At 48.7% G+C, this 16,210-nt stretch overlaps 2 protein-coding genes across 3 annotated transcripts in view; one reads left to right on the plus strand and one right to left on the minus strand.

Annotated features, from left to right (window-relative positions):
• RND2 (Rho family GTPase 2) overlaps positions 1-7,198 on the plus strand; it is a 40,827-nt gene extending 33,629 nt beyond the window's left edge. The window contains exons 4-5 of the mRNA XM_083709925.1: positions 823-957; positions 3,302-7,198. Of these exons, the coding sequence (XP_083566051.1) occupies positions 823-957; positions 3,302-3,550 (384 nt within the window). The 3' untranslated portion in view covers positions 3,551-7,198. The remainder of the gene's footprint in view (positions 1-822; positions 958-3,301) is intronic.
• Positions 1-16,210, minus strand: part of LOC310830103 (putative protein PTGES3L) — a 280,219-nt gene that overhangs the window by 214,251 nt on the left and 49,758 nt on the right. The window lies entirely within an intron of this gene.

A 16,210-nucleotide genomic window follows, 5' to 3' on the forward strand; every position in this document is an offset into this window, starting at 1 on the left:
GGTAGTGTATCATTTTTATGTGCTGAATATCGGCAAGCAACACCCTTTCCTTTCCTGGAATGCTGCTTTTCAGTATTGGTGCTGATTTATGGAATGTGGCATCGCATGAAAAAACATTACTGGTTGTATTTTGTTGCTCGTCTAAATAGCAACAAGTGTTGCGGCAGAGAGCGCTTTTAAAAAATGGCAAATGGAAAATGGCAAAAGTAGCATAATGGAGGTGAGAGGTGTCAGGGACTGGCTGGACCGAAGAGGGGTGGTGGGAGCCCCAAGGGAAACCCCAGAGGAGGAAGGATCAGAGCCCGGGGATTGGTGGTGGGAAACTGAGGGGAGGTCAGAGGGAGAATTGGATGCTGAAGGGGCAACGGGGTTTAGTGAGCAGGAAGAGCCGGTGACAGGGAGCAGTTCAGACTCAGAGGATGAAGCAGAGGAGGGGGGTTCAAGAGGCTGATGAAGAATCCAGGGAGTCTCGCTCTTCAGCTGCGACAAGCTCCCCTCCCCGCTGGTCTCCAAGAACACGCAGGATAATGAGAGCAGAATGGAGGCCAGAGGTGCACAGACGCAGTTTGAGACTGCTTGGGAAACATCTGGGAGAGGAGGATCCTTAGACGGGGTGGAGGGCAGGGGTCTTCAGTCCTGGCACTGCTCCATAGGGGCAAGACCTGCCGAGAAGTGTTGCTGGGTTGTATGCCGTTTCCTTGAATAAAGAATTAACTTCATTGACAACGGAGCCTTGCGTCTGACTCCAGCCCTGACAGCAGGCGATTGAGCCAGTTTTTCTAACCCCACTGTTCTTTATTTCCCGATTTTGTTCCCCCGCAGTGGCAGGGGGAGACACAGGAGTTCTGCCCCAGTGCCAAGGTGGTTCTGGTGGGCTGCAAACTGGACATGCGCACCGACCTGAACACCTTACGGGAACTTTCCAAACAGCGCCTTATCCCCGTCACACATGAGCAGGTATGTTGTTGTTGTCGTCGTCATTGTTGTTTTACTTATAGCCTGGGCTCACCATGCGTAACTCAGTGTTAGGCCTCGATTTTAAGATATGCTAATAAAAACAGAGACTGGCTCTGAGCAGGCGAAAGGTGCATTTCAAGTAAGTGAGATAGGAAGTCTTTGGTGCCAGAAGATGCGGATATGAGGCAGACTTGAGCCTGCCACCCCCTGTAGCACCTCTGCTTTTAAAAACTGATCATTGGCCTTGAGATGATAATGATGATGATGATGATGATGATGATGATAATAATTTTTTATTTATACCCCGCCCTCCCCAGCCAAGACTGGGCTCAGGGCGGCTAACAGCCAATAATAAAAACAAGTTGATTGAAATACAATTTAAAAGATTAAGATATAACATTAAAACATTAGGATGCAAGCTCTTCACAGGAGGAGAAAAGAAAAAGAAAGAGGGAGGGAATCAAATTGGCTCCAAGCCAAAGGCCAGGTGGAACAACTCTGTCTTACAGGCCCTGCGGAAAGAAATCAGATCCTGCAGGGCCCTGGTCTCATGAGGCAGAGCGTTCCACCAGGCTGGAGCCAGTGTTGAAAAGGCCCTGGCTCTGGTTGAAGCCAATCTAACTTCCTTAGGGCCCGGGACCTCTAGGGTGTTGCTATATATGGACCTTAAGGTCCTCTGTGGGGCAGACCAGGAGAGGCGGTCCCGTAGGTACGAGGGTCCTAGGCCGTGAAGGGCTTTAAAGGTCAAAACTAGCACCTTAAATCTGACCCTGTACTCCACCGGGAGCCAGTGCAGCTGGAAAAGCACTGGGTGAATGTGCTCCCATGGCAGAGACCCTGTGAGGAGCCTCGCTGCAGCATTCTGCACCCGCTGGAGTTTCTGGGACAGCTTCAAGGGCAGCCCTGCATAGAGCGAATTACAGTAGTCAAGCCTGGAGGTGACCGTCGCATGGATCACATTAAAAACTTAGGGTTCAGAAGTCTGAAGGATGCATAGATTCTTGCACCTGACATGTGCAGGAGCCAAACACATGTATTGCCCCAGTTGACTACAAGCACCAAGTGCATGTTAGCTACATTTATCTTCTCTCGTTTATGCACTGTGTGTGTGTGTGTGTGTGTGTGTGTGTGTGTGTGTGTGTGTGAACTCCCTACCCCCAGAAGTGTTTTCTGGCAGGAAATAAGTGGAAGGCAGCAAAAAAAAAAAAAAAGGACCGCAGGTAATTGCAGGTGATGCGAGCTAACGAGCCAGCCCATGTTCTCAGGGCTGCTAATTAATCTGCAAAATGGGGGGGGGGTGTGCTTTCCCAACCCATATATGGTCACGTTTTTAAATAATTCCTCTCTATCCTATCTGTACTGCAACCCACCCTGTGGCCAATGAAATGAGCAAGACAGAAACTAAGGTGAATAAAACCCCAACTCCGTATGTTCAGAGGCAAGTGCATCTGAAATACCAGGCAGGAAGGGACAAGGTGCCAGAGGCAGCGCACTCTGTGATGCTCCTTTTGCACATTCCCCCCCCGGGGGGGGGCGGCAGGGGGCAGAGGGGAGCCGAATGGCAGCTGAGAGCATTAGTCTCTGCACACGGCTTTCGTGCCAACCCAGCAAAGCGAGTGCTTAACATTGCTTTGCACTCCGGCACTCACAAACCCCAGCCTTTTTCTCACACCTCCCTAGTTTTACACACCAGCCCTTCCTCCCTTGCTCGTTTTGTGATATATATATATATATATATATATATATATATATATATATATATATTAAAAGAAGCACCTTGCACTCTTTCTACCTTCTAGGGAAAAAACTAAAATTAACTGCTAGCTGTGATGTTAAAGAAACACATGGAGTTAGCAGCGTCTAGGAAAGGTGGTGAGCCGAGAGTATCTGGTGGGGGCTCCGTATTAGTGCTAGGAGTACGGATTAGAGCCAGTGTGGTGTAGTGGTTAAGAGCGGTAGACTCGTAATCTGGGGAACCGGTTTCGATTCCCCGCTCCTCCACCTGCAGCTGCTGGGTGACCTTGGGCCAGTCACACTTCTCTGAAGTCTCTCAGCCCCACTCACCTCACAGAGTGTGTGTTGTGGGGGAGGAAGGGAAAGGAGAATGTTAGCCGCTTTGAGACTCCTTCGGGTAGTGATAAAGCGGGATATCAAATCCAAACTCTACTGCGCGTTGTTTTTTTAGGGGACGGAAGGGAGCAGGTCTTGGCAAAATCAAGGGGGAGGCTTATGAAACCAAGGTGAGAGAGAGAGAGGGGGGAAAAGCAGAAGAATAAATACGGGGGCCAAATTCTGGCGTAATGTTTTGGTGCTTTTCTCCCCCCCCCCCCCCCCCCCTGCACAGGGCAGCATTTTGGCCAGGCAGCTGGGAGCCGTGGCGTACGTGGAATGCTCTTCCAAGGTTTCGGAGAACAGCGTGCGTGACGTTTTCCACGTGACCACCCTGGCGTCCGTCAACCGCATCCACAAGCACCTCAAGCGCAACAACTCAAAGCGAGGGCTGAAGCGGGCGGCGCAGTTGCCCGCTCGGACGGACCTGTTGACTGACCCCGAGATCCGCAAAGACCGGGCAAAGAGCTGCTCGGTGATGTGAGAGGAGATGGAGGAGACCCCCCCCCCCAGGGGCTGAAGCAGAGCACTGCCTGTCTTGTTCATATCTCTTTGTACAGTATTTGGTCAGGGGGAGGTCTCTGCGCCGTTCCCCGGGATGTAGGCCTGAGGGAAAACAGGCAGCCTTCCCCCGGAAAAACGTTTCTGCCTGAAGCCGCGAAATGCTATGCATACATTGACAATGTCTGGATGTGGGGCTAGTATTGCACAGGACACAGAAAATGCTCAGGTAGCGGATGACCTCCGAGGAAAAGGAGCGCATCTCTGCGTGAGGCACAGATATCAGGGGGGTGGGGGGTGGGCAGAAATCTTCTTATTCTCTTCAGAGCAATTATTTTGGAGCTAGCGTATGATGTGTAGGTTGCCCAGGCCACTGGCCTCTTCGTACAGCCATGGCGTGGGGCAGTCAAGCCATGCCTTTAGCATGTGTACATGTGTGTGCGTGCGTGTTTGTGAATTGTATGCGCACGGCGAAGTGCAGGGCTAGCGCTCCCGCACAGGTCCGGTCACGGAATAAAGAGCTGCGGATGGGTTGGCAGAAAAAAGGTGGTCATTTGAGAAGACAAAATGGCGGCGGGTGTGGGTAGGGTGCGCGTTGTTTTGGGAAAGGCGGGGGAAAGATGGTAGCGGAGGCTGGGGGGGGTGAAACGCTTTGTAGGGGAATGGTAAACAGAAGTGCATTTAAGGCCTTGGACCATGGGGTAGCTTCACTACTGAACAGGTGAGGCACAGCCAGGTAGGTGGCTGGCAGGAAAGTTGGAGAGGTCAGGAGCTGTGTCGTCAGGAGCCATCTTTCCTCACAGCATCCTCTCAGTCACACCCTCTAGTGCCTTCAATTGCAGGACATCCGTGCCTCTCTCATTTGCTTCGTATGATTCAAGAGATGAGAGAGGGACAACTGAACCTCTCAGAGCCACTCCAGCGTCACGGGAGGAGCCCATTTCCCCTCTGTTGCCGTGCCTTCACACTCTCTCGTTGCTTGAAATGCTTTTGACCACTGCATTGAGGTTGATTCCAAAGCAGAGTTTGGGTGGGAGTTTTTTCGTCATATCTTTTCCCTGGGGAAAAAGGAGGGGAGGAGGAGGAAGGACAGCTCCACTTCTGTGCCACGGGTAGTAAATTAACCAGGACATTGTTTTGGCAATTTATTGCTGCTGTTGGCTTCCAGTTCCGCGGCGCTGCATGGTTTTGGTTTGCGCCAAAGAGAAGTCATTCTTTCGTTTTCCCTCAAAGCGCATTTGTGTCTGAAGTCTCTCCTTCTCACGTTGTATCTGGACGATGCCGCTTTGGGGCAGCGGGAACCCAGGCACGTTTATCGGGAGGTATGGAAATGCCGCCATGCAAATTCCCTCTCGAGAGGATTTGGAGAAATGGGCTTGATAGACAGGAGCGCAGCGTACGTGTGTGTCAAGAGGCCAGGAAGTATTGTCGCATTAGCATTCATTAAGGGCCCTGGCAGAGAGTGAGGTTGAGCCACGGATTGTTGCCAATGGACAAATCTGCAATGATTGGAGGAGGAGAGGGAGAAGGCTGCTGACCTTTGGCCCTGGACCAGAGAAGGGAACAGAGGTGGCCGTGTGTGTCAAGCAACTTCTTCTTGCAAATCAAAATAATAACTCCATGCTCCCTAATATATCTGGGAATCCAGCACTGGGGTTGGGTACCGTTTTAGGTTCTTGATGGGTGTAAAGCTCGTTCTTCCTAAAACACAAACCAATTTAATTTTCACCGCCACCATTAACTTTTTCCACCCTCTGGTGCCATCGAAGGACTTTTCTCTGGATCAAATGCTTGCAAAACTCTAAGGGGATGCGGTGGCTCTGGGGTCCAAGCCTGCCTGCAAAGTGTGATTTGGTTGTGTGGGAAACCACTTCTGCATATGGTCAGGTGTTCTAGGACTAAGAAAAAATAAAACAAAATATGGAGTGGTCATGTGCTTCTAACTAAGGGGAGCAAAGGGATTTTGGGGACAGAGCCCCCCGAGTTGGGCAAATGTCTTGTAGGCTGATCTCATACTCTCCAACATTTCTCTGATGAAATTAGGGGAAACACTGAACATTTTTTTAAAAAAAACTTCTCTATACAGGGCTGCCTTCAGATGTCTTCTAAAGTTTCCCTAGTTACTTATCTCCTTGGCTTTGGGGTCGCTTAACTCCATACCCACCAACATTTCTCCAGTGAAAACGAGGATGTTCTAAAGAAAAGTGGGACATTCTGGGATCAAATCAGAAACCGGGAGAGCTTCTGTAAATCCCTGGAAAATGGGGGCATTTAGAGGGTCTGTGATCTACCATGGCAGCGCCCACTGAGATCAGGGTGTGGCTAACCTATAACCCTCCAGATTTTGGGGGCACCTGGCAGAATTCAGGCCACAACCTTGCCAACCCTGCTTATAGGTCTTGGTTTGAGCTAGGCCTCAGGTGTATCTCTGCATATGTCGAAGAAGGGGGGGGGGTCTCCATTTTCTACCTCTCCTCTGAGCAGCCAGTGCCTTGTCCACACACCAGGACTTCAGGACTCTTGAGATTTCAGTGGCTGCTTTCTACGCTTGGTAGCCAACCCTTCTCCCTTTCGAGTTAGCGGACTGAGTGCCGCAGTTGCGCTGGCACCAAGGGATCTATTCACAGGCAGGATTAGCCGAGGCTGCCTGTTCATCCTCTCTGCCAAAATGAAATAAAAAAGGCACAATTGTTAACCGCGCTGGGTTTGAGGACAGCGGCTCCATTGTCCTTGCTGGGCAGCAGCTGGTGTTCCAGGATCTCCCTTCCAGCCTCTGCTTGGTCTGGGATTTCGACATGGGGTTATCTCAGGCCACGGTCGTCCATGAGGCCCAAACCCCACACATCCAGGCCTTCATTGGTAAAAAGTGCATGCCTATGTATGCACAAGAGAGGGGAGGGTATCCGGATGGAAGATATGGAACCTTTTATCCCTATATATTTTGCCAGAATCGAGAATCTACAGAAGGAAGGAAACCACAACGATCGCCCAAAGATTTTGAATTTGATAGAAAAATAATAATAATAAATTTTCGGGCTGAGGTGTTTAATTCCGTTTCTCTTCCTCCTCCCCGACCCCCCGCTCACTCCCGCATCCCCAAATGCAAAATGTTTGGGCTAATTTGGCAGTTAGCAAGTTTTGTTTTGTGTGAGGGACAAAAGTCGGTCAGTCGCTTAGCATGACCTGCCCGCTAAGCCAAATCATTCCTTGGAGCTTAGGTATTTTGCCGTCAGCGTGTGATTATTATTAGGCTTCTAATACATAAATTGTCTCCCCTGATGAGATGAAAACCTTATTAAGAGAACAATTCTTCCTCACAGAGTTGTGTTTTTCCTCCTCTCCCTCCTCAATAGCTCCTTTTGCTGCTCCATATTTGGTCTGCACTGGGAAGCATGGATGCTGAAGGAGACGTTTGCCAAATATTCGGGGTTGATGTTGTATTTCGTCACTAGATTACTGGATGCCATTCCTTTGTCCGGTGTGTTCAGCTGTGTTTTGTAATGCAAGGCCTTGGCACAAGGGCCCTTTAAGAAGCCGGAGTGCCTCTGAGCATGGGCAAATGTACCTATGATTGTGTGCTAGGGGTTCTGGAAGGTGCCTGTCCTGAATAAAATAATAATGGCTGCCTTTCTTCTCCTTGCCCATGGCTGATAATGAACTATTAAGTGATGGGCACCTTGGAAGTTAAGAGTAATACATTGCTGCAGTGATTTTCCCTGTCAGGAATGGGAGCCTTCATAATTTATTAATCCTATTTTTAGCATAATAGTTCTGACCATAAATGAACCTCACTAAAGCAAATTTTCGAGGTCTTTATTAATCATTAAATAGCATCCTCTCAGTAAGCTGCTTGAATAAAAGCTTCATAAACTCCCAAATTAACTAGCAGTGGGGCCCTGGCCATGGGTTGAAATTCAAAGGCTCCTTTTTGCAAACAAAAAACAAAAAAAAACCCCAACTTCTCAGTGCCAAGTTTGTCAAAGCTGGGAAGACAGGCAAGGCATTTGTAAAAACAAAACAAAAAAATTCCTTCCAGTAGCACCTTAAAGACCAACTAAGTCAGTTCTTGGTATGAGCTTTCGTGTGCATGCACACTTCTTCAGATACACCCATCACTGATGTACACTGATACACTGATGGTGTATCTGAAGAAGTGTGCATGCACACGAAAGCTCATACCAAGAACTGACTTAGTTGGTCTTTAAGGTGCTACTGGAAGGATTTTTTTATATATTTTTTTTACTATGGCAGACCAACACGGCTACCTATCTGTAAAAGGCATTTGTAGTCATTGAAAGGAGATTCAGCCATCTTTGATGGTAATCTACCTCAGGGATTATCCTGAAATGTGTTTGAACGATATAGGTAACCTATGACTCTCCCAATGTTCCTGGACTACAACTCCCATAATCCCTGGCCGTTGGCTTGATGGGGCTTTAATTCAGCAACACCTGGAGAGCAAAAGTCTGGGGCCACCTTCCTCAGAATAGTCTACCCTGGACTCTGCTTCTATGTTTACCTCACTTCCACCTGGTTTGTAAAGCCAGCAAAAGTCATTGGAGTCTGGTGGGTGGAAAGGAAGAGCTTGTTTTCATCTATGAAGTGGGCATGTTTTTAATTCCTGAAGATGTTCCTGGAACGTGTCCAAAATAATCAAGGGCCTGGAAACCAAGCCTTATGAGGAACAGTTGAAGGAGCTGGGTATGCTTAGCCTGGAAAAGAGGAGGCTGGGAGGAGATGTGATGGCCTGGGAATCTGATTCAGAGGCTGAACCGGAGGAACCCCAGCCTGCACAGGAGTCCCCGCCTTCAGGGCCGGCTGAACTGGGGCAGGGCCTTGCATCTGAAGCGCCTGCACCTGTGCCGGATCCTCAGGAGCAGGCACCAGGTGAATCCACTCTGGCTCCGGAGGTGATTGAGGACACAGTGCCTACAGGTGCTCCTCTCCCAGCCCTGTCAGGGGAAGGCGAGTCTCCCCCTGGGCTCAGTAACCCTTCGGCCTCTCCTGAACTGCAGAGGCTCAGGGCAGAGAGGCGGAGGGAACTGGTTTCTCCCAGGAGGAGTGCTTGCCTTAAGGCCAGGAGAGGCGGGTCTCCTGGGGGCCGGGACCGCCCCTGGCCTCAGAGAAGATAAAGGCCAGTCAGCCCGGTCCCAGGTTGCAGGAGCAACGTCATTGTAGAGCTGTTTCAACCAGCACCCAGACCTGCACCTTCAGAGTTCCTGTCCTTGCCCAGTTCCTCGCTTCCGACCCCGCTCCACCCTTGGAGGCCAATCTACAGACCCTCGACCCAGGACCCTGACCTCGCCTCTCGGTAACCTTTCCCCCGGGACCAGCACAGGAGATATGATAGCCATCTTCAAATATCTCAAGGGCTGTTCCATGGGAGAGGGAACAAGCTTGTTTTCTCCTGCTCTGGAGGGTAGGACTTGAACCAAGGGCTTCAAGTTACAAGAATGGAGATTCCGATTAAACATCAGGAAGAACTTTCTGACAGGAAGAGCAGTGAGACAGTGGAACTGTCTCCCTCAGGAGGTTGTGGACTCTCCTTCCTTGGAGGCTTTTAAGCAGAAGTAAGGTGGCCATCTGTCACGGATGCTTCAGTTGAGATTCCTGAATTGCAGGGGGTTGGACTGGATGACCCTCGGGGTCCCTCCCAACTCTACAATTCTATGATTCTAAGCAGTAGTGGGCTTGAAGTCTACCTGCCATGACGCTATGGCTGCTGCCTTGGTGGCAACCCTCAAGTGTGTGGCTGTAGCTACTTGGCAGTGAAGGGAAACCCACTAAGGTTCATAGCTGTCAACTTACAGATTTGAAAATAAGGGACCAGCAGCCTCAAAAATAAGGGATCAGCAGCCAAAATAAGGGATTTTCCATGCACAGGTATGTTCAACTTCTGAGCCCCTCCGAGCCAAAGGCAGAAAGCCCAGCCAGCAGCCAAACGAAGCCTCAAGCGGTGGTTCCCACAGTGCAGCAACCCAGCAAAGGGGATGCAGCAAGGAAAACCACCGTCACCTCTCCGCTGGGAAGCGCTGAGCAAAGGCAAGTCCCCAAGCAACGCGGCCGATTTGATTGGCACAAGGCATGCAAGCTCTACCACCCAGTCGTTCTTAGACTCCTTATTGGGTGAGCAATGCAGCCAAGCAACACAGTTGGAGCCTCCCTGGCCGGCAGGGAGGGAGGGAGAGGAGCTGCTTCCTTTGAAACCCGAGAAATGTAAGGGACATCATCAATAAGGGACAGCAGTGGGACATGGCGCTGGGATAAGGGACTTTCCCGCCAAATAAGAGACAGTTGACAGCTATGCACAGGTTCAGTGTCCTTCTCTCCAAGCAACATTGCAAGGTCCAGGCAGGAGCCCTGCTTCCAGAGTTGGAGAGTGAACAGATCTTGTTTATGAGCTTTTGCTTTCTCGGGGTTTGTTGCTACTTGAACGATACATAACGCTCCGCTCCCAAGTTTTATCTGCCTGTCGTTGCTAGGCATTGCCCCGAGGTGCGGAAGGAGTTGGCTGGGGATCAGATGGCTTCCTTCAACCCTGCTCTATAATCCCCAACAGAGAAGTTTTTGGGGATCAGGTTTATGGAACTGGAAGGGAGACGAAAGCCTCTTCCAGGACTTAACACCCACATAGGCTAGTCCACAAAAGCCAGAAGCCGTGTGCTACAAGTCGAGAGTAGGGATCCTCTTCTTAAAAATGCTGATATCTCCAGCAGTTTTCTTATTCATGTGGCTTATTGCTTATCTAGACAAAAACAAGCTGTTGACATAATTCCCAAGTGGACTTTCTACCTTTGCAGCTGCAGGGAAAGCTGAGCAGGCTTTTTGCAGGTTGGGGTTAAAGCATCAGAAGGAAGGCTGTCCTCATTCACTGCCTATTGGCATACCTTACAACATCTCTTCGATGAAAATAGGGACGTCCTATTCAATAATTATAGTTTTATTATTTATACCCTGCCCATCTGACTGGGTTGCCCCAGCCACTCTGGGCAGCTTCCAATATATATAAAAACATAATAAAACATTAAACATTTTTTTAAAAACTTACCTATACAGGGCTGCTTTCAGATGTCTTCTAAAGGTTGTCTAGTAACTTAGCTCCTTAGCTTGGGAGTCATATAACTACATACTCTCCACCTATTTCTCCAATAAATAAGGGAAAGTGGGGCATTCCGGGATCGAATCTGAAAGTGGGATGGCCTCTGTACATCTGGGACTGTGCCTGGAAAATAGGGATACTTGGAGTGTCGGTATTGGTGGAGGTTGGACCATGCCCAACAAAATTTGCTTCTCCTTTGCAAAAATTTCTTACGCTGGTGATTCACAGCATTAACAGCCAGCTCTTCAGAAGAGTTCAACCAAAGCAGAAACTTGTGGCCGTCACAAGCTGTGGCTGCCATTTTCTTTTGGGAACCAAAGAACCCAAAATGAAAGACTTCTAAGGAGTAGCAGTTGCCAGGACATTACCCTGTTTAGCTCCACGTTTCAGACATTGTGATATATATATATATTGGTATATCACGATGTTTAGCTAGTGATATATCACAATGTTGAAAACCAGACACCGTTCGGCCCTGCTCTCCATCCCATTGGGGTATTAGGACCTAGGGAGAAGTTAATAATGGTTTGCTAGAGGGCATAGTGGTGAGCAGAACGACTACCTTCTGGGAGCCACAGGAAATGAGAATTTATGATCAGAAAGTCCGTTTTCTCCTGGGCTCCTGCAGGACATTCCATAACCTTTGGGGATGTAGCAGAGCAGTACCATTCCCAACCAAACCTCTCAACAGACACGATTCACTGTCGGCAGAGCCTTCCATCAAAGGCTGTGGCTGCAGACAAACATGCCAACTGTATATTATTTAACACAGGATCTTGGCTGGACTCCCGTTTCCAACCATCACTGACAGTTGGCCATACTGGGTGGAGGTGATGGGATTTGGGAGTCCATCAACATCTGAAGGACAACCACGGTAGCTATCTGCTGGTTTAGCAGATGTATGTAGACAGGGACATGTGGATAATCCATAAGGGTCTAAACACTGAGCCTCTTGGTCTTGCCGATCAGAAGGTCAGCGGTTCAAATCCCCATGACAAGGTGAACTCGCATTGCTCTGTCCCTGCTCCTGCCAACCTAGCAGTTCAAGAGCATGCCAGTGCAAGTAGATAAATAGGTATGGCTGTGGAGGGAAGGTAAACGGCGTTTCTGTGCACTGTGGCTTCCATCACGGTGTCCCGTTGCGCCAGAAGCGGTTTAGTCCTGCTGGCCACATGATCTGGAAAACTGTCTGTGGACAAATGCCAGCTCCCTCAGCCTGAAAGCGAGACGAGTGCCGGAATCCCATAGTTGCCTTTGACTGGACTTAACCGTCCAGGGGTCCTTTACCTTTTTACCTTGTGTTAAGTTGTGGGTGAACATATCAGACGACACAGCGATTCTTCAAGCAGCTCTTGTTTATTCACAGGCCAGAACAGAACTGAACTGAAGAGTTCAGCCAGCCTGCATATATAGAGCTCCACTACAACGCAACGGTAACAACTTTCTGTAACTATCCAATCACTGAACGTCACTTTCAATTCCTTATTTGCATATGTGGACCTGAGCGAAAACTATCTACAGTATCCCCCTGCTGGCCCAGGGTGAGAACTTCAGTACATAACACCTTGCATACTCCAAAAATGTATTCTATGGGTGCGCATCCACTCCTGGCAGACATAGCCAAGAGAGAGTGTCCACTGATGTCCAAAGCAAAGCATCTTTCTTAAGATGCTCAAACCACATGTTGTCCCAGCCAGCATGAAATAGGAGCTACAGACACCCTTTCCCCTCCCTCCCCACGCCAAATGCTTTGTGCTGTGAAAGGAAACAAACAGGGCCTGTGTGTTCCCGACTGAAGCAGTTTTATCTAAATAAAAGTAGAGAGCCCCACATGTTTGTCAGGCTTGCGCCAGCCTTTTTCCAATGGATGCTCTGGAATGATGGCCTATGAAAGACTGAGCTCTGAGCCAGATTGGTCCAAAGTGCCACCTGGTGTCAAAAGCAGTGCTTGTGTGCTCTGGATGGTAGCAACTCCAACCAAAACGTATCATTTTAAGACTGAAAGGTTTTAAGAGAGCATTTGGCCAACAGCTCAAATGGGGCACCTAATTTAGGTCCCGCGAGCAGTGGGGGAGGGGATTAAAGAGAGGCCCTCCCTCCCCAAAAAAGCCTACAATGCGTTTTCTTTCTTGATGTACTGCAACACCTACAAAATACCATAGCAGGACGAAAGGACTTCGAAGTTGAGGGTCAGGTGGTGTCTTTTTAAGAAAGGGGGGAGGAAAGCAGAGGAGAGCCCTTGCTGGCATATTTGAAAACAGGAGCAGGGATGGAGTAAGAATGGAAAGCAGCAGCTGTGGATGCCATCTGTATGTTTTATAAACTGCCTCTGGAAGTTGCCCAGGCAGTTAATCCGTCGCATGGAGGCAACAGTGAATGCTCTTCGCTGAGCAAGCCTGGTGCAATTTTGCAAGAAGTTGTCATCTCCCACTCCCAATTTAGTAAATCCTCAAGACCTCAGTCACGGTGGTTTTGGACAAAACAATGGTGCCCTGTTACTAAAACAGATTAAGAAACAAAACGAGGGTCCAGTTAGCACTCAAAATGCAGGTTTGCAAGTTTCTGAGGCGCAGATGGGCACAAAAAGAGAGAGGAATATTTGTAGACTTCTTCCGTCTTAAGATGGTGGCAGAAAGTTTGAAGATGATGCTTAAAAGTATTGCCGCTCTATAGGCAAATACGTGCTGGTAGAATAAAGGACTGAAATGGATCTTCCCCACTTCCAAAGTCTCCGTAGCCAGTATGGGGTTCATTTCTGCCACTAACTCTTTTCAAGGATACCTCCGGAAGAAAAGTTTGGAGAGGCTACTGAGGTTAGCAGTATCCGGCCAAGAACCGAGTAAAAACCAAGTCCTAATAGCAAGAGCCCTGCCTTTTGGTGAGCTCACCCATGTTAAACCAACGAAAATATGGATACTAAACACCCAGACTTAGAGTAAAATATTTGTGGGTGCCCAGGCACCCAGGGCCCCCTGGAGTTGGCGCCAGTGGTAAACAGGCACAGGCGAAATCCGTCAGATGCAGAGGGACACTGTCTATATCAGTGGTGGCCTACTTTGGCCTGCCAGCTGTTTTGGGACTGCAATTCCCATCATCCCACTGGTCCTGTTAGCTAGGGATGATGGGAGTTGTAGTCCCCAAACAGCTGGAAGGCCGCGTCTGGCCACCACTGGTCTATATATAATCTATCATTCTTTTTGTTGCTTCAGGTGTTCTGGGGCAATTGAGAGGTCTAGCCACCTCTATCTCTCACCTGGCTGTTGTTGTTGTTGTTGTTGTTGTTGTGTGTGTTTTTAATGGGATGTTACAAGTTCCACCAACATTCTCTGACCCTGGAGCAGAAGCCAGAGAGCTTTCCCTCTGCTGCCAACCACTCCACAGAGAAAATACTCATTAACCAGAGCCTGGAGGAAAAAGAAGAAGAAAAGGATTCTACCAACCTGGCATGCAACAGCCCCCTTTCTCCTGTCTCCCACCTGGGAGTGGGGTGGGGGACCCGATCCATGACTGCAGGCTTGCACCCTGAAGTGTGAAACAACTTCTGTTCTGCCTCTGCCACCATACCCTCCAACATTTATCCGATGAAAATAGGGTCTCCCTTTTCAATGATAATAATAATAATAATAATAATAATAATAATAATAATAATAATATTTATACCCTGCCCTGGGTTACCCCAGCAACTCTGGGTGGCTTACAACATACAGTGGTACCTTGGGTTACAAACACCTCAGGTTACAAACACTTCAGGTTAAGAACGGATTCTGATAACGCAAAAGTAGTACCTCAGGTTAAGAACTTTACCTCAGGATGAGAACAGAAATTGCATTCTGGTGGTGGCACGGCGGCAGTGGGAGGCCCCTTTAGCTAAAGTGGTACCTCAGGTTAAGAATGGTTTCAGGTTAAGAACGGACCTCTGGAACAATTTAAGTTTGTAACCAGAGGTACCACTGTATATAAAAACATAACAAAACATTATACAATAAAAAAACTTCCCTATACAGGGCTGCCTTCAGATGCCTTCTAAAGGTTGTATAGTTACTTATCTCCTCGGCTCGGGGTGTGTGTGTGGGTGTGTGGGTGTGTGTCGCACAACCCCATACCATCCAGCATTTCTCTGATAAAAACAGGGACGTCCTAAGGAACAGCGCCACCCGGGTCCCAAGGAAAAGCAGGATATTCTGGGATCAAATCAGAACCTGGGATGGCTTTGTAAATCCGGGTCTGTCCCTGGAAAAAAGGAACACTTGGAGGGTCTGTGCTAATGCCCTCCTCATGGTGACCCCAGGTTGTAGCACTGCTGCACTGTTAGTTGGATTTATTTGGTTTGGTTTGGTTCAATGGGCCCAGTCCTGCAAAGCACTGCAAATGCCCAGAGCTTCCTTTATAGCCTTTCCAAGGTACTGGCCTTTGCTGCAGGTGTTTCTCAGCTAAGCAAGCAAGGTTATGCAGAGCAGGGAGGGCAGGCGTCCTTTTTTTAGAAAAGCATAATGATGGGAGTTGTGTTTCAGCAACATCTGGAGGACCACGAGTTCCCCACCTCTGGCAGAAAGTGGTGTCATGTTGCAGGAGACAATGGAGATCAGCTTCCAGGCGCAGTAGGCAAGGCTGAAAAAGATGGACTAAGTCTGCCTGAGGACAAGGCAGCTTAATGTGTTCAGTGTAGAAAAAGGTGGGGGTGACCTGGCAAATGGAAAGGGGGAGCAGGAAGCAAAGGGGGGGGGAGTTTAATGTCCTGTGAGTTTTGCATCACTCAGGCCCTGCATCTACAAAAGAATTACAAATTGCAAATATTTTTGTAATTACAAAATTTTGGCAACAAATCCCAAAACTCTGCAAACACTGTGTTTTTCGATCACAGCAGATTTTTTAATCAGATTTTTAAAAGTATGTATTTCTCATACATACTGTATTTCTCATACATACATACTGGTCCCATCATCTCCTGGCAAACAGAAGGGGAAGAAATGGAGGCAGTGAGAGATTTTAGTTTCTTGGGCTCCATGATCACTGCAGATGGTGACACAAGTCATGAAATTAAAAGACGCCTGCTCCTTGGGAGAAAAGCGATGACAAACCTAGACAGCATCTTAAAAAGCAGAGACATCACCTTGCCAACAAAGATCCGTATAGTTAAAGCCATGGTTTTCCCAGTAGTGATGTATGGAAGTGAGAGCTGGACCATAAAGAAGGTTGATCACCGAAGAATTGATGCTTTTGAATTGTGGTGCTGGAGGAGACTCTGGCAAGTCCCATGGACTGCAAGAAGATCAAACCTATCCATTCTTAAGGAAATCAGCCCTGAGTGCTCACTGGAAGGACACATCCTGAAGCTGAGGTTCCAATACTTTGGCCACCTCATGAGAAGAGAAGACTCCCTGGAAAAGACCGTGGTGTTGGGAAAGATTGAGGGCACAAGGAGAAGGGGACGACAGACAAGATGGCTGGACAGTGTTCTCAAAGCTGCCAGCATGAGTTTGACCAAACTGTGGGAGGCCGTGGAAGACAGGAGTGCCTGGTGTGCTCTGGTCCATGGGGTCACGA

This window comes from Podarcis gaigeae (genome assembly GCF_964106915.1).
Source record: "Podarcis gaigeae genome assembly, chromosome: 13".
Taxonomy (NCBI): domain Eukaryota; kingdom Metazoa; phylum Chordata; class Lepidosauria; order Squamata; family Lacertidae; genus Podarcis; species Podarcis gaigeae.